General features: G+C 44.6%; 3 protein-coding genes across 6 annotated transcripts in view; 1 reads left to right on the top strand and 2 right to left on the bottom strand.

Annotated features, from left to right (window-relative positions):
- Positions 1–129: 129 nt before the first annotated feature.
- DERPC (DERPC proline and glycine rich nuclear protein) lies at positions 130–3,312 on the bottom strand. Its single transcript, XM_074286125.1, has one exon. The coding sequence runs from the start codon at positions 3,310–3,312 to the stop codon at positions 1,276–1,278; it is 2,037 nt and encodes a 678-aa protein (XP_074142226.1). The 3' UTR covers positions 130–1,275.
- Positions 130–10,615, bottom strand: CHTF8 (chromosome transmission fidelity factor 8). Its single transcript, XM_074286126.1, has 4 exons — positions 10,536–10,615; positions 4,372–4,430; positions 3,995–4,112; positions 130–3,533 (listed from the first exon to the last, which is right to left on the bottom strand). The coding sequence occupies exons 2-4, from the start codon at positions 4,392–4,394 to the stop codon at positions 3,309–3,311; spliced, it is 366 nt and encodes a 121-aa protein (XP_074142227.1). The 5' UTR covers positions 4,395–4,430; positions 10,536–10,615; the 3' UTR covers positions 130–3,308.
- Positions 10,616–10,646: 31 nt separating this feature from the next.
- The window catches only part of UTP4 (UTP4 small subunit processome component), a 29,643-nt gene continuing 23,281 nt past the window's right edge, over positions 10,647–17,008 (top strand). The window contains exons 1-2 of one of the 4 annotated variants that reach the window (XM_074286121.1): positions 10,647–10,770; positions 12,405–12,565. In XM_074286121.1, coding sequence (XP_074142222.1) covers positions 12,407–12,565 — 159 coding nt within the window. In that variant the 5' untranslated portion in view covers positions 10,647–10,770; positions 12,405–12,406. Of the gene's footprint in view, positions 10,771–11,193; positions 11,633–12,404; positions 12,566–12,770; positions 13,036–13,707; positions 14,122–17,008 lie in introns of those variants that run through there. The other 3 variants (XM_074286118.1, XM_074286120.1, XM_074286119.1) reach the window with 3 other exon arrangements.

Below are 17,008 nucleotides of genomic sequence, written 5' to 3'. Positions count from 1 at the left end.
TATGCCAAGTAATATACTATTCAATACATCCCCACAGCATAGCATTGATCTCTTAGCAAAGCAGTTTGCCAAAGATAAATCACTGTGCTTGGTACTGGTTTTGAGTCTTTAAGTGAACAAGAACTGAAATTTAACTTCCATCTCTCTGGTTTATTTGCCATCCAACCACTTTCCCAGATAATTTCCAACATAAACAGTCCATTAACTGACAAAACCGTCAAAGGTGATTGTGCATTTAGCCCAGGAACAATATTAAAGATGTTATATACAAGTGGGACCTAAGTCAGATTGTAATTTGGGTCAAAATCCTTGATGAATTATCAGGCAGATGAGTAAGAAAGCAAACACAAATGTAAGCTTTCTTATTCCTACAGCAAAAGCAGCTAGACAAGCTACACAGAGGAGAATGTAGGCTCACAGCCAACTTCAGCTAAAACAATTAAAACTCATGGGTGAGGTTCTTTACCCTTGGGCCAGGTAACAAAATGGGCTCAAAATCAGCAACCTCCCATCCCATTTATTAAAGAAACAGTAAGAAATGATATATTGTAGAATGAAACACCAACGATGCCTTCATACCAGGCTGAAAAGCAGTGATTATTCCCCTCCCCCTCCCTTTTACCTCCCACCCCCACCCCCACCCCCTAGGTCCCAGAGCCAACATCAAATTCAAAATCTTGAGGTTCTTTGATTGGGAGTAACAGTAGCAAGAAGGGCAGGCGAGAAGCTGCTTCACAACTTTGGCCTCCTGTGAATTCCAGAGGTGGCCAATGTCCAGTTTGTGGCATAAAGAAATAAGCTTTACTTAGAACTGAAAAGGACTATCCAGTCAGAGCTGCTCTATACAAAGTTACTGAGTAATGTTTGAAAACTGGAACACAATTAACAAAAGCAGCTACCCCGGGTTTCTCTGGTAGGGAAGATGGTAGTACAGAATGAGCTGGGACTGGCAGGCCTTTGCATCCCTGAGGAAAAGTCCAGGAGAACAATCCAAGAAATGAGTAAGAAAGAGAAGTCGGCACAAAGCAGTGAGAAAGCACCACAGGCTACAGGACACTGGGAGTCTTTCTCCCCATCCTTAGGGTTGAGCTTGCCTGCCAGAGTCCTTGTCTCACAAGCAAATCGAAGATTCCATCTTCATTGGAGAAAAAAGCCGTGGAAAGAAATGGCCATCAAGTCAAGCCTTACTGTGGCCTTCAGAGCACAGCCGTTTCCATCTTGCCCAAAGCCGTGGTACCTTGCAGCCAATGTAGCCTAGGCGGGAGGGGGTGGTCTCTAGGGTGGCAGCATTCCATTCGAGTACATTGCAGCCAACGGGCCTCCTGGTCTAGGAAAAGTTGGGCCGGGGCCAGAAAGGCTTCCACTCCTAGGAAATGGTACCACAGTCTTCATTATAGGGCCATTGACCCTAGGAAAAGATGGGTTTATACCCATGGGACCAGATGGCCTTGGAAAAGGAGCTTGGTTTATGCCCGGAGCACTTGCTGATGTGGGACCTAGTGAACCAGCAGCAGACCTGGGGAAAGGGACTTGACTAGGACCCAGTGGGCCAGTGGATCTTGGGAAAGTAGATGGATTTGGGCCTTGCAGTCCAGCTGATCTTGGGAAATTAGCTGGGTTTGGGCCCAAGGGACCAGATGACCTTGGGAAAATTGCTGTACTGTGTGCCTGAAGACCAGTGGAACGTGGAAAAGTGGGTGGGTTCGAGCTGGTGGACTGGGAAAATGTTGCTGGGTTCAAGCCTGCAGGATTTGTCCCCCTTGGAAAGGGAGTGGAGTTTACACCTAAGGGGCCAGATGGCCTCGAGAAAGGAGTTGAATTAGGACCTAATGGGCCACTAGCCCTTGGCATAGGAGAAGAGTTTGGACCTGCAAGGCCAACTATCCTAGAACCAGGACCAGAGTTTGGACCCATAGGACCTGTTGCTCTTGTCATGGAAGATGGATTTGGACCCATATTTCCAGATGACTGTGAGAAAGGGGCTGAATTTGCTCCAAGAAGGCCAGCTGCCCTTAAAATGGGAGCAAGATCCATACCTAGAGATCCAGAAGCTCTCAAATCAAGACCAGATCCTGAGCCCATGAGACCAGCAGCTCTCAAATTGGGACCAGCTCCTGAACCCAAGACACCACCTGCTCTGGGATCCAGATTAGGACCCTGGCCTGTTCCCAGACCTACTCTTGGGTTAAGACCAGGGCCTGGTCCCGGGGCACCTGCTCTTGGGTTAGGACCAGGACCAGGGCCTGTACCTAGGCCACTAACTCTAGAGTTAGGACCAAGTCCTGTGCCCAGAAATCCACTTGCCCTGGGGTCAGGGACATGCCCTGTGTTTGAGAGACCACTGGTTCTAAGGTTGAGGCCCGGGCCTGGGCCTGGGCCTGTATTCAGGCCGCCCGCGCCCAGGCCACCTGCTCCTAAGTTGCCTGCACCCAGGCCACCTGTGCCTAGACCGCCTGCACCAACATTGCCTGCACCCAGGCTATTGGTGCCAACACCACCTGAGCCCAGGCCACCCGCACCTAGGCCGCCAGCGCCCAGGCCACCTGGTCCCAAGCCACCAGCGCCCAGGCTGCCCGGTCCCAGGCCACCTATTCTAGAATTAGGACCTGGGCCAGTAGTACCCAAGAACCCACTTCCTCTAGGGTCAGGACCAGAGCCCGTGCCCATAAGGCCACCTGTCCTTAGGTTTGGGCCGAGACCTGTGCCTAGTGAACCTCCTGGTCTCAGGTCAGGACCAGGACCCGAGCCCAGACCACCTGCTCTGGGGTCAAGACCGGCACCCAAAAGACCACTTGCCCTTGGGTTAGACATCGGACCTGTGCCTGGGAGCCCACCTGGCCTAGGATTAGGCATAGGACCTGTACCTGGGAGCCCACCTGGCCTAGGGTTAGACATAGGACCTGCACCCGTGGCAATACCTGCTCGAGGGTTTAGACCTGAGCCAAGTGGGCCACCTGACCTTGGGAAAGGAACTGAGCTTGTGCTTGGAGGATTCATCCCTCTTGGAAAAGGAACCACATTTGAGTCACGGGCACCAGCTGGGAAGGAAGGCGGACATGAGGCCAACGGGCCAGATGGCTTTGGGAAAGGAGCTGGATTTCTGGTGAGGGGGCCAGCTGGGAATCGAGTCATATTTCCACCAAGAACACTGGCCAAAAGAAAAGGATCAGGGTTTACCCCCATTGTGTTGCCTGCATTCAAAACAGGAGCCATTGGTGAACCAAGGGAACTGTCCATCCGTCCTCGGGGTGGGAATGGGGCACGAGTCCAGGGAGTTGGCCGCTCTCTAGAAAAAATCCTTGGTTCTTTCATACTTTCTTGGGAACGTTGGTGATTATGGGTTTTGGGCGAGTTTTGAAGAGAATCTTGTTCTTTATTAGTGCTTTCACTAGGTACCGAGTTGCTGTCTGTTTGCCACTTTCATCACATTCCTGTTCCCCAGAACCACTTTTTACCAGGACAGCAAATGGCTTCTCCAAACGGATAATTTTCCCATATAGGATATGATGCCCCACAATCAGCACAGGAATTCCCTTCAAGAAAAAACAAAACAAAACAAAAAAAAAAAACAAAACAAAACAAAAAAAAACAAAACAAAACAAAACAAAAAAAAACACAAGATACCTGAGGTTCAGGGTAAGAGAAAACTCAGGCAACCCTATCAATCTGTTCAGGTCCTTTGCCTTACTCTTTGGCATTTCTCACAGCATCTCACTGAGGTGCTACATTTGACTACCTCCCCAGCCCTGTGCATTTCCCAGTCACAAAGAAAACTACATATTCCTTTTTAAAGATACAACCTCTCCAGTTACCCCAAAATAAAACTTCTCTGATGCTTCAGAGGTAGGGTAGGAGCATGACTGGATTCCTGAGGACATTAGCCAGACCTCACATAACAAACCTTAGGGCAGTCCCCACTGTGGGTTCTGGGAGGGCCACCTTACTGTGGCTTGTTTTTCTGAGGCGTTAGGCAGGGTAAGGAAAGCCCCCTCACCTCGGTGGTGTAATGTAGGTCTCCCAGGAGGTTTCCAGCTAATCCAGTGCTGTAGCGAGCCTCGATCTCCCCCTGTAGCTCCATCAGCACCCATTCTGCCAAGCCTCCAGCCCCAGCACTGCAAGCAAAGGGCTGGTGGTTACAATATTTTTGAGGGGTGAAGGATGGGCAGTATACCTCCCATAAAAGGCTCAGCCATTCTTTTTGATCAAGTTTACTGGAAAGTGGTTAGTGTTAGGCACTGAACTAAAGGTTGAAATGCAAGGATCTGCGCAGATGCACTCTGGGATCTTAGCTCTTTGAGAAAATCATGAAACTTATCCAACCCCAACTATTCATCCCACAATGGAAAAAATCATCAACATGGATTCACTCACCTGGAAATCACAATTTGCACCATCAGCCTTTACTCTCAGAAAAGCAAGCTGAAGAAAAGCTGAGAAGAGAAAAGAAAAAAATTTGTATAAGGAAAACCTGAAGCTTCCTTCTTTTCCAAATAGAAAGAATTAAAAACAAAACAAACAAAAAAAAACACTTTTGACTTTTCGCAGGAGATACAATGTAAAACTTCATTGACTTCCTCCTTTGTACAGTCAGCAGATTATTTTAAAACACAAAAAGTCTCCAGGAAAAGATGAGTTATGAAAATGTCTGTAGCGTCATTTTAAATAGTCTGCCACATATTTTGGGTAGTCATCTCATCTAAAGTTCTTATCATTTCCCACAGACAAGGGAAAGCAAATGTATGTCCTGAGATTTGTCTTATACAACAGTGTCATCTTGTGGCAAATTTGCGTACTGTTCCAGAGAATGTTTAAATGACAATGAGAATAAACAACACATTTTGAAATGGATGGCCTAATCATACTACACACTTGCCTACTATGTTTCATTGGGGGGGAACCAAAAAAAATTTAAGCATCAACTTCTAAGATTACAAAACTTTTGTTTGCAGAACTAATGAGAAAATAGACAAAACTCAAAAACTTTGTACATTTTCTCATTAGTTCTGCAAACAAGTGTTTTTGAAATTGATTCATGCAATTTCATTAGATTTCAAATTACAAACATGAGAGAAAAGGGACCATGAAAAGGAATTATCAGGGGTAAACAATGACCACAAATAAGTGTCGAGTAAAAGTATAACAGAGAAAATAATACTGCATTGTTTATAACTACCCTATAAAACAGTTAGTGCAAGCTTTATCTTTTTTTTATGTATTAGGAAACTGAGGCTGAGAGGGTAAAGACTTTTGCACCTGATGACACAATTATTAATTGTTCAAACTCAAACCCAAGTCTCTAGACTCCAAGTCTAACTTTCCTTTCACTACAAAACATCTAACAATCTCATTGGGACTTGAACTAAAACTAGTTTCTGAGGAATATGATGGAATTCAACTCAGAAAACTTATGAGGCAACTAATTAGGAAGAATAATATAGCCTAAGGAAATTAAAAGTAAAAAAAATAACAATGATAGTCCTAAAAAAAAAACAAAAAAAACTTCTGAGTTTGAAAAGCAATTCATTATTTCTACAGAAACACTCCTTTTCTATAAATTACAGCGAATTTTAACTTTCTAAAAGAGAATAGCTTAAAAGCCTAAATGTCACATACTTGGGGAGGTTTCCTAAAATTTCTGGGCTCATCAAGGTCTATTAGAGGTACTTTTAATAGTTAGCATTTATATAGTGTATACAAATCTTAGGTCATTTGATCCTCACAATCATCCTGGGTGGGAGGTCTTAATATATATTATCCCCATTTTACAAATGAAAAAACTGAAGTTGAAGTTAAATGACTCACCCAGCTCGTGTGTGTGAAACCAGATTTGAACTCAGGTCTTCCTGACTCTAGATCTAGTGCTCAACTTTATCACCCAGCCACTAAATAACTTTATGGTGATTGATTTCTTTTCTTTTTTTTACTTTAAATGTCTGTAAGTCAGAGTATAAAAAAACATATCTGTGCAGATATATTCACACTGCGGAGTATTCAGGGGATAAAACAAAAGAATTTTCTCTTAACAGTCTACTGAGCTTTTTCAATTCAAAATGCAGCAACTAACATTTTTGTTTTCTGCAGCCAGATAAGACAACTCTATGTTCCAGATTTCTGGGTATTAATTTCAATGTTGACTACCTGACAATGATAGTCAAACTATGTGATTAGATTTGGAGTTCAAAATATATGGTTACCAGAAATTTTGGAAATCAGCATAGGGTCCTAATGGAACAAAAATCAGTTTCTAAATATGTATACTTAAGAAGATTGTGGATAAGCATTCAAGATACAGTGTGTACCACACTTTGTGGGGCCATTCCTAACCTGCCTTGCTTCTTGGCTGAATAGCAACCCAGAAAGAATATTTTGAAACACTTGCTTATTGGGAAGATGTTATGGATGTTCTCAGTAGTCACTGAATGGATCAGGATGAGGGATAGACAAAAACCGTAAAACTATTGCCTAGCAACTATAAACTTCAAAGACTACAGCATAGAAATAATCTAGGCATCTGTTCTGAAAGGCTAACTTTCCATTACAACTGTATTCAAAAGAAAGTAAAAGAAATCACAGGATTTAGAATCAGAGAAGAGAGCATTTTTCATGATCCCCTAATTTTAAAATTTTAAACAATCTCTCCCTTGTGCCGATGAAGAACCTGAGGTTCACAGAGACTTAATGACTTGGCCAAGACTATACACAACAGCACTTAAATATACTGAAATTATAATGTATTACTCATTGTCAAGTTTGGCCCTTACTATCTCATTCACAACTTGGAAGCTAAGTGATATAGGGATGGACACATTCTGACATAAACCTCAAAGTCCCAATTCTCTCTATACCATTGTCACAAATGGATGTCTGCAATGGACACATCTTGGAACTTATGGCAAAAGTAATACTAAAGACTAAAACTCAGCTTAGGTATTCTAACATTTGTCATTTCCGGCTAGTCTAGAACAAATTACAGAATTACTGCATATCAAGTCTGATTTGGGAATATTCCTGTGCATACTATCTGTTGCCCAAAATAATAGGACATAATACAATTAAGTGGCAAAGAATATTCTCTCCTTCAGAATATAGAAATTTCCTGTGATCATAAAACTACATGTTGTCTATTCCCTTCCTTATTTCTTGATATCTACTGTTACTTCTGGTACCTAAATATTTTATTCTTTAGGGTTTGGGCAGGCCCAAAGCTCATAGCTCATTTACTCAATTGCTTAGGGTGTAATGAGAGGGGAGGGCTGAAGAACAAAAGGAGTTGAATTTCTGCCTCTCTAGAAAGGAGAATGTAATATGAAGGCATATCTAAAGAAAAAAGCACAGAGAATAGAGAACAAGTTAAATCTTGTTTAAAAAAAAAAATAGCATTTATAAAGAAAACCGACTGACAAAAAAAGATTTCTAAGTCCCAAATTACTTATATTTCAAACTTTATTCAACCTGGGAAAATAAACTAAGACTAGCCTTTGAAGCACATAAAATTTGATCTATACAGAAATATGTGATAGCAAAGTGACACCATTTCACAGGTAATGATGCACAATTATATAGGTCCATTAAGTTATACAACTGAATTAAAAACAAGTCTGTGGAATTGCCCCTCAAATCCACTTTAGTTTTTCCCTACAAAGCAAAAATCTATTGTTCTTAGGAGTGGCAATTCAGTTTTGTTAAGGGTATGACTTAAGTTTCAGACCTTGAGCTAATGGTCAAGCCAACATAAAGTAAATCCAGTTCATAGGAGATAAAAAAAATATCGAATAATAAAAAGCAGTTAAAAAAAAAACCTTATTAAAAAAGAAAAAAAGGCTTTCAAGTACACTGGGTAAGATTAATTACAATAAACTTATATTTCAGGAAACATTTTTCATTTCTCTATTTCCTTCTGATATTTAAATTTTCAATATGCTTTATAAACATTAACTTCATTCTCATGTTATTCATTCATGGATCATTTACTGAGTACCTAAGGCACTGAAAGGGAAGCAAGATACTTATGCTAGATGCTATGGGAGGGGATAAAAAAAAAAATCTTAAAAGAATGTGGTTATAAGGCATTAATGTCCAAGTTAAGATTAATTGATTTGCACAAGGACAGTGAAACGGATTTTTTGTGGGGGGGGTTTTGAGGTTGGGGTTAAGTGACTTGCCCAGGGTCACATAGCTAGGAAGTGTTAAGTGTCTGAGATCAGATTTACAGTGAAACAGTTAACTGTATTTGTCAGTTGGCCAGAGGGGGAAAAAAAAATCCTATGCCATATTTTACATATTTATAATTTCAAGTATTATGAACATGAATACATGTCATCACTTTAGGAGATTTATTCTTTGTGGCAATCAGGACCTAACAATATCTTTCCTGGCTGCAAAAATACCAAATGCTTCTTGGTTCACTAAATTCTGGCAAATTGTTAATTTCATTTAAAAAACCTTAGAAGTGAGCTATCATAGAAAATGGTTGCATATTTACATGTTCCCTAAAATTAAAGTATTCAATCTAAAATTTGTGATTTCTTAGAACAAAGTGGACTTAAATAGACAATACCTATAAACTGCCCCTTACTCTCCCTAAACTTCAGATTTTTAAATGAGAACACTAAAAAGTAAAATAGAACTCATGTCAATGAGTTCATCAAGAATTAACAAGCACTTACAAGTTAATTAAAGATTGCCCTGGAGGAAAAGGTGCTATACACAAAGCCTGAAGGACAAATTTTAAAAGAAATCCTTAGAGGAAATTTTGCTTAATTATTCACATGATAATCCTTCCTTCACTTCGTGATCGTGCATCCCTTTTCCTAATATCAACTTTAACTTTCAATTATTTGTCAACTCAAAAAAATTTTTAACTCTTTCTAATCCCTACACAGTTCATGAAAAAATCTTGGCTTTAGAATACATTTCTCATGGAAAACGTGCTCCAATTTTATTGTGAAAAAACTGTATATAACAATTTATGTTGGCTCCACCTTGAACTGTTACTTGGAAGAGCAAATGAATTTAATCTTAATAACTTTCCCTGTACTTCTCTAGAAACCTCCTTAAAATAGCTAACATTTATATAGTACTACGTGAAAGACACCTTGCAAAGAACTTTCTTTAGTTACTTCATTTAACTCGTTTAGAGTAGGTTCAGAATACAGTGATGAGTAGTTTGAAGGCTGCTGGATTAAGAGTCAGAGCTTAGATTTGAATCCCACCTCACTGACTTTCTACATGTGGAACTTTGGGCCAATTACTGAACTTGTGTCTCAGTTTCCTCAGCAGTAAAATGATGGAATTACACTGAGAAATAGCCAAATGAAGCTTGCATTACTCCCAGATTGCTTCACAGAAAGGTCAAAATGAACTTCTACTCTAAAAATTAACAACTTTTCCATGTGCTTTCCTCCAAAAATGAAAAATTCGTGTGGTTTAAAAACACAGACGAGCAGATGAACTCTTTTTATTAGCAGTGTTTTCATGGTACTGTGACTGGAAATAGGCTGCTGAGCATCCAAAGGCATGCTGTCTGCTGACAGGTTTGTAGGAGCTAAAAGTGGAGGGGCAGACCCTGTCCCCCCTCCCCCATAGGGCTGTGATGTACATGTGGAGCTGGATGTTTCAGAACTTTTCATCGGGGAGGGATGGTTTCAAAAATGTGCGTGGACACTCTGCATACACGTGTTACTTTCACAACACACTGTGGGAATATTTATGACTGCTTCTCCACAGGATCAACTACAGCCTCGGCAGACCCAGGTTGTCCAACAGTTTTACTCCAGTATTTACCCAAACCTTCCACTACTCGGACTAGCTCCGCGTCTTTGACCCCCCCCCTTCTCCCTGCCAAGCCTCTGCCTCCTCCGAGAAGGATTTACTTTCCACCCGAGGATCCTCAAGCCCGGTCCCCAGAGCTCGCCCCTCCCCCCGTTTCAGACCACAGTCCCTGTCCCTGGGGCGGGGGGGGGGGGGGGGAAGAGTTCTCGGCCCCCTCCTCCCTTCCTCTCCACTTCCTGAGTCCACTCTCCTCCCCTAGGTCTTCCACTTCCTGCATCCCCAGTCCAAGCGGGTTCCCGGTCCCTTCCCCGTCTGCGCCTCGGTCACACGGCCTTGCACGCCCCGCCGCCCTCCCACGCACTCATCCTCCCCCGACCCACGTGTCGCTCGCTCGCCCGCCCGCCTCCCTGCGAGCCCCGCGCCGGGCCCGGCCCCCTGTGCTCCGCCTCGGCCCCCCTTCCTGCGCCCTCCTCGGCCCACAGATCCCCGGCCTGGCCCGACGCGGCCTGCGAAATCTGCCCCGCCGCCCCCGCCCCGGCTCCGTCGCGCTCGCCCCCGCCCGCGCTCGCTTCCGCCGCCTCGCCTCAACCCCGGCCCCTCCCGCCTCCCCGAGCCCGCCATTCTTCCCGCGCCGTCCTCCCTCCCTCCCCGGGCCGCCAGCTCCCTCGCTCTCGCCCGCCCGCCGCCGCGCCTCCCCAAGCCCCGGCCCTCGCCTCCCGGGCCCCTTCCGCTCCCCCTCCCGCACTCCCCGCCCGGGGCCTGACCTGCAATGGCGGCCGCCGAACGCGGCGCCTCGCGGCCAACGGGCGACAACCGAACCTCCCGCCGCCACCGTCCGCCGCCGCTAACACTGTCTGCGCACTTCCGGCTCCGTGGGGCCAACAACTGCTTCCGGGGTCAAAGCACGCGCACGTGGTGCGAGGTCGAGGCCGGGTGGGGAGGGGAGCGCGAGTTGCGGGAGAAGCCAGACCAGAGGCCGGAGGTTGGAGGCCGGCGGAGGTGAGTGCGGGCGATGGGAGGAGGGGATCAGCCCTGCCTCGTTAAAGAATCCCTCTATGGAGGGGGGGAATCCGGCTCCGAGACATCCCCGAGATTGTCGGGGGGCGGCGGGAGGCCCCTCATGTCTCCTGTGTCTGGCCCCAGGATCTGCTCCCAGGGAACGTTTCTTTCCCCGAGCCCGGTGAGCGTACCGGAGGCACCTACTAAGTGCTTGCCGGGGTACGTTACTAGCTGACACTCCGGGTTACCCAATACCGAGGTTACCAGATTTGCAAAAGTAGTTTTGATCTCTTGGCAACCCCGGGGGTTGGGGGGGAGGAGAGGAAGGGGGAGGAGCTGTCGTTACCCACGTTTTACAGATGGGGAAATTGACTTGACCAGAGTCACCTAACCCGGAAGCGTTTACCTCGGAATTTGAACTCGGCTTCCGGACTCCCAAAGCCCAGCACTCGGTCCAGAGAGTTCCCAGGCTGCTTAGAAAGGGACTCGTGTGTCCGAGCGCAAGATTCAGGGCAGGGCTAACGCAACCCATCCATTTGACAGGAGGGGAAACTGAGGTTCACAGAATGAAAATCCCTCATTTCCCCCCTTTATTAGACTTTTCACCTTTGCTGCTCCCTCTACCCCCACCCCGGGGTCCCTCCCAGGACCTCCTACGGGTAACGGATTGGTATGAAATTGACATGGAGGCGGAGCCCTTATGAGCCCCTGGCCCAGAGGTGGCCTCTGGTTCCTTGGCCTGGGCAAAAGCTTGTGGAAATCGAACTTGGAGTGCGCTGGGGACCGCCGGAAAGTCCTTCCAGGATCCTTGTCCCCGTTTCAGATATCCACGTGCAGAGGGCCAGAAGTGGCTTTGCCCCTGGTGAGGATTCTTGCCAGTTTCAAAGACCAGTTTTCAGGGCAGTTTCAGGGAGCAGGATTTGAATCTGGATCTCTAGACTCCTTAGCACGGTGCCTTTTTTTTTTAACATTTTGGTCTCTGACATCCTCCACCTCCCCCCCTTCCCCTCATGGTAGAAGAGTGGCCTAACCTAGGAGATAGAACAGTTCTACTTCCTGGCCAAGCTGCTCCGGCCACCGCTTTACCCTCTCACCTTTTGTTTCCTTATCTTTAAATTGGGCCTAACCTGGGAGGCTGTCTCCTTTACTAAGGCCTTTATTTTGGGGACTGCAGTACTTGGTATGTCCTTACCCCATCCTAGAGACTACTTTGTATTCCCTTTGCAAGTTTGGGGGATTTTTTTCCTGTGCTCCTGTTGCACGTGTGGTCTCCTCCCCCTCTGCTCATCTTCTGTAAGCTACTTTTTATCTCCCTCCTTGGCACATAGTAGGCACTTTAGAATTGCTTGCTGAATGGACCCTCTGTTTTGTTGTTTCTTCAGACCAAGATAAGTACCTACAGCGTGCCAGGGACTGTGCAGGGGGATAAAGAAAAGTAAAAGACTGTCTAGTCTGCCCTGGGAGAGCTCTACAGTATGTAGGGCTTAGCATTATGACCATGTAATAAAACGTGTTTCCCCTTCACTCCTGGGGTGGGGAGGCACAGTAAACAGAGTAAAAGCTGCCTTTGGTTCCTCCCAGGGGAACGGTTGATCAGGATATAGGAGCTTAATAAGTTACATTTCTGTCCCTAGGAATGGGTGAATTTAAGGTTCATCGAGTGCGCTTCTTCAACTATGTCCCCGTGGGGATCCGATGTATGGCCTACAATCACCAGTCCCACAGGCTGGCCGTCTCCCGCTCGGATGGCACAGTCGAGATCTACAACCTGGCAGCCAACAGCTTTCAGGAGAAGGTTCGTGCGCTACAGGCTTCTTTTGTGGATGAGGAAACTTTGGTCGTAAGAGGGAGGGAGGGAGCAAAGCCAGGGCTGCCCCATCCCCTGCTGTGCCTGCTGTTAAGGAGCCTCTGTTCCCTTAAGAAATGTCCCCGGTAACAAGCACATGTTGTGCTTTATGATCTCATTGGGCTAAAGTGCCCCAAACCTTTCACAGCTCCTTGTTTGGGGCTGTTTAGCACGACCAAGAGGTTCCTTAGGCTGCTGCTTGAGCCATAAGTTTTTCAGTGGCTGTAACCTTTCCGGGGCACAGTTTACAGAATTTTATCTGGGCCACATCCCTGTGAGGACATCAGGGGGAAAAGTGCCAATTCTCTTTCAGTTTTGTTACTGTTTGGGGACTCCTGTCAGTCAGTCTCTGTTTCAACAAAAACCTTCGTTATGTGAAAAAGATTGCACTGGGCGCGTGTTTGGAGAAACCTTTACGGGTACGGGAACACATACTGCTCTGTTTGGGTTGAAATAGCTCCTTATTTATTGTTGAGGAGCAGTGATCTAGGAACAGAACTGAGTAACAGGACAGCCTGACCACCAGTGTACTTTGTTAACAAAGCTCAAGCATCAGGACAGGACTGTTTTCTTTGAATCATAGAGCACCATGACCTCAGGAGGATAACAGCAGCCAGGGACTGCAGGGCAGAGAAGAGTGGGGCACTTAAGGAAATGAGTAGCTATGGCTTATTACCGGTGATGAATAGTGAATGGAAAGAGGTAATGTTTGACCTTTGAGCCATCTTAGTTCAGAAATTCAGAATTCCCTAAGCACCTGGTATGTGCACAGTGTTGTTCTTGACTTTAGGGGGTACAAAGACCAAAATGAAACAACCCCCATCTTTAGGAACTGAAGTTAAATTCTCCGGGGAATGGGGAGACAACTCCCCTGATTGAGTACCAGGAAAATTCAGGGAGGAAGAGCCTCAGCTTGAAGAGGCAGGACAGGTACTGCCTCAGCTGACGTCAGATTTGTACCAGGAAGGTTCCTTTGTAGGAGATCTTGGAGAGGAAAGAGACTGGAAAAAGGAGGCCCAATTAGGAAGCTACTTCAGCAGTTGAACTCATAATGGCCTAAATGAGGACAGGGGCTGTGTGAGTAATGTGTACAGGGAGGGGCAGAGAAGAAAGGTTGGTGGGCCCATATGGGTTAGAATCCAGCTGAAAGCCAGGGAAGGTCTGTAAAAAGGCAGAAGAGGTTTAAAGTATACCACAGAGGGATGAGGGAACTCGCAATCGATGGCCGGGAGGTCCGGAATGAGGGAGAACAACAGCATGCGGAGTAGCTCCTGAGGACAGTGGGATGGGGGCTCTGTTAAAGAGGAATGCAGCAGAGAGGCAGCTGTTGGAATTGGGTGCGATGGTGGGGTTTCCCTCTTTGGGGTTTATGGCTCAGGATTAGGTCAGAGCATATGGATGGAGAGCCTGATCCGGTGTGAGTGAGCTTGAAAGGACACAGGAGGAGAAGATGACGTGTGTATATAACAATGAAATTAAAGATGAAATGTATGGCAGGAACAGAGGTAAGAAATTGGCAACATGGGGGAAAGGATGAACACACTGAGGGATGAGATGAGGATGAAGAGAGAGAGGATCAAAGATGGAAACACAGGGTATTGTGGTCAGAGACGGGACCTCCAGAGGTGGCCCATTACCTGGTACATGGTCAGGCCTTTAGTAAATGCTTAGGGATTTGACACAGATGCTTTTATGTCAGGTAGGTAATGGCAGGCACCCTGGGTGATGTTCTAAAGTTTGTCACATAATAATAGGAAGATCTCTAGTTCATTCTCTAGATTGTTTATAGCTTGTATCTCAAAGGTCTTTGATAAGATTCACTGTCATGGATTGTTTGCAGTCCTGCTATGAGAGGGAATTTCCCCTCCTGCCTCCATTTTGGCCATGCTGAGAGGCAGTTGTAGAATGGAAAAGAGTAGCTGCGCTTATTGCCCACAGGTTTGAACTTTGTTCCTGATTTTGTCACTGTTTGATGTCAGGCTGTCTGACTTAGCCCTTCTAAGGTTCAACTTTCTCTTCACTGAAATAAGGGGATTGAACTAGATTGATTCTAAGGCCCTGTTCAGCATTGAGAAATTAAAAGGCAGAAGTTTGAGGGTCCGTGAACTCCTAAAAGTATATTTTGATAACTTTATTTCAGTGGAATGGGATTCCTTTGTAATCCTATGTATTTTAGTTTTTACATTTCACACCATGATTTTGAGAAGAGATCTGTCCCAGACTGCCCTAAGGTTATAACAGAAAAGGTCAAAGACCCCTGATGCTATATGAAGATTAAGGAAGTAGAATAGTTTAGTATAAAAACTGGCAGCCCAATATTTGGTGTTTAAAGAGTGGTGAGCTTTTAATTGAATTAGCATCTGAGGGATCTTTCTTCTCTTTACTTTTTTTATGTCAGCTAATACATTTTTAATTTTCACTTTTGTTGTTTCAGTTAATTTTTTTTTTATTATAGCTTTTTATTTACAAAACATATACATGGGTAATTTTTCAGCACTGACCCTTGCAAAAACTTCTGTTTCACCTTTTCCCCTCCTTCCTTCCACCCCCTCCCCAGATGGCAGGTAGTCCAATACATGTTAAATTTGCTAAAATATATGTTAAATCCAATATGTGTATACATATTTATAGTTATCTTATACCAGAAAAATCAGATCTAGAAAGAAAAAAAAACCTGAGAAGGAAAACAAAAATGCAAACAAACAATAACAGAAAGAGTGAAAATGCTATGTTGTGATCCACACTCAATTCCCATAGTTATCTCTCTGGGTGTAGATGACTCTCTTCATTACTGAACAATTGGAACTGGTTTGAATCATCTCAATTGTTGAAGAGAGCCACGTCCATCAGAATTGATTGTCGTATAGTCTTATTGTTGCTATGTATAACGATCTCCTGGTTCTGCTCGTTTCATTTAGCATCAATTCAATCATCCTGCTGGTCATTTCTTACAGAATAATAATAAGTTGTCCCTTGCAAGAAACTCTTTTGGGAGGGAGGGAAAGGGGGAAAATATATCTAGTCTTTCTAATTCTTCTCATCCACACTCATCTAAAAATCTCTGCAATATAGTTACTGACTTTATCATTCCACTGAAATTACTCTCTCATCATTACCAGTGCTTAGTGATTGAATGCCAGACCTGCTCTTGATCTTCATCTTTCTTGATCTTTCTGCATCATTTGACACCTCCTCTTTCTTGGCATTCCTCCTAATTTTAATTTGCTTACTCCTCACTCATGTCATGCCCACTAATCTAGAGTCCCCCAAGGCTCTGTTTTGGTTCTTTTTTTCTTAATCTCTCACTTAATGACCTCTTGAGCTCCCAGTGGGCTCAGTGAACAGTGCTGGGCTTAGAAGAGCTAAGTTAAAATTTCACCTGTTAACTGCATTTTACTGTCTTGGTCTCTAAACTTCATTGTAAGACTGACTCAGACCAGAAGAGCCAGCTCTAAGAGATTTAAATTATTAGTATATTCATTACATACATCATCTTGATGATGAAAATCATAATTTTCTGGTGAATTGGAATAATAAAAGTGTCCACTCTTCAGTTTATTGTGAGGAATGAGGTAACTTGGGTAGTGTTTTGCAAACCTTAAAGCGTTATTTAAATGCTGGTTATTATCTCTGTTATGCAGATGAGTCACAGGTCTTGGTTCCTCTCTCCATTTCCAATCCTACATTGCCAACTCCTTTTTGGACATTTTGAACTGGATGTGCCAGTGGGCATCTCCAGGTAATCATGTCCAATATAAAACTGGTCCTCTCTTCTGAATTATCTCATGATTGTACTTTCTGCTCACTCAGGGCCAAAACCTCAGCTCTTCTCTCCCACTTGCTCTTCATGTCCAACCAGTTGTCATATCTTTGATCCACGACATTTCTTGCATGTGGCCACCACCTTTGTGGGGCCCTCCTCGCCCCTCACTTCCATTGTTGAGCAGCTTTCTCCTTGGTTTCCCCACCTCCACTCTCCACACTGACTGTGCCGACCTTTGGCTCTCTTCCTCCAGGATCAAGGACAGATTCTTGGGTTCTTTCAGCCTGTGCCCTTCCTGCCTAGCCACGGTTCTTGCCATCTGCTCCCCTCTGAGGCCTCTTAGTCAGTCACACCAGCCTCCTCAGTGATTCCTTAAAGGACTGTGTCTGTGCCTTTGTTGCTGGCTGTTCCCTCTGCCTGAAAAGCTCTTTCCCAATCCTATACTCTCAGAATTCCTGATTTCCTTTAAGACTGATAAAATGTTCTTTATTTTTCTTGGGGTTTCTTGGTGTTTTCTCTCACAACATGACTAACTGAGAAGTACATTTTGCTCATTTATAACATATTAAATGGCTTTTTTTCTTCACTAGTTGGTGGTGGAGGAACATGGAACTCAAAAATTTGGAAGA

The sequence above is a fragment of the Sminthopsis crassicaudata genome, chromosome 2 (genome assembly GCF_048593235.1).
Source record: "Sminthopsis crassicaudata isolate SCR6 chromosome 2, ASM4859323v1, whole genome shotgun sequence".
Taxonomy (NCBI): Eukaryota; Metazoa; Chordata; class Mammalia; order Dasyuromorphia; family Dasyuridae; genus Sminthopsis; species Sminthopsis crassicaudata.
This window is presented reverse-complemented; position numbering and strand designations above follow the sequence as displayed.

What these genes read in the sequence shown, in the direction of transcription:
- DERPC (XM_074286125.1), bottom strand. Translation starts at nt 3,312, where the DNA reads ATGAAAGAACCAAGGATTTTTTCTAGAGAGCGGCCAACTCCCTGGACT.
- CHTF8 (XM_074286126.1), bottom strand. Translation starts at nt 4,394, where the DNA reads ATGGTGCAAATTGTGATTTCCAG. An exon ending in GTGCAAATTGTGATTTCCAG is followed by an intron (nt 4,113 to 4,371) that starts GTGAGTGAATCC and finishes CTTTGCTTGCAG; the next exon opens with TGCTGGGGCTGGAGGCTTGG. An exon ending in ACCTACATTACACCACCGAG is followed by an intron (nt 3,534 to 3,994) that starts GTGAGGGGGCTT and finishes TTTTTCTTGAAG; the next exon opens with GGAATTCCTGTGCTGATTGT.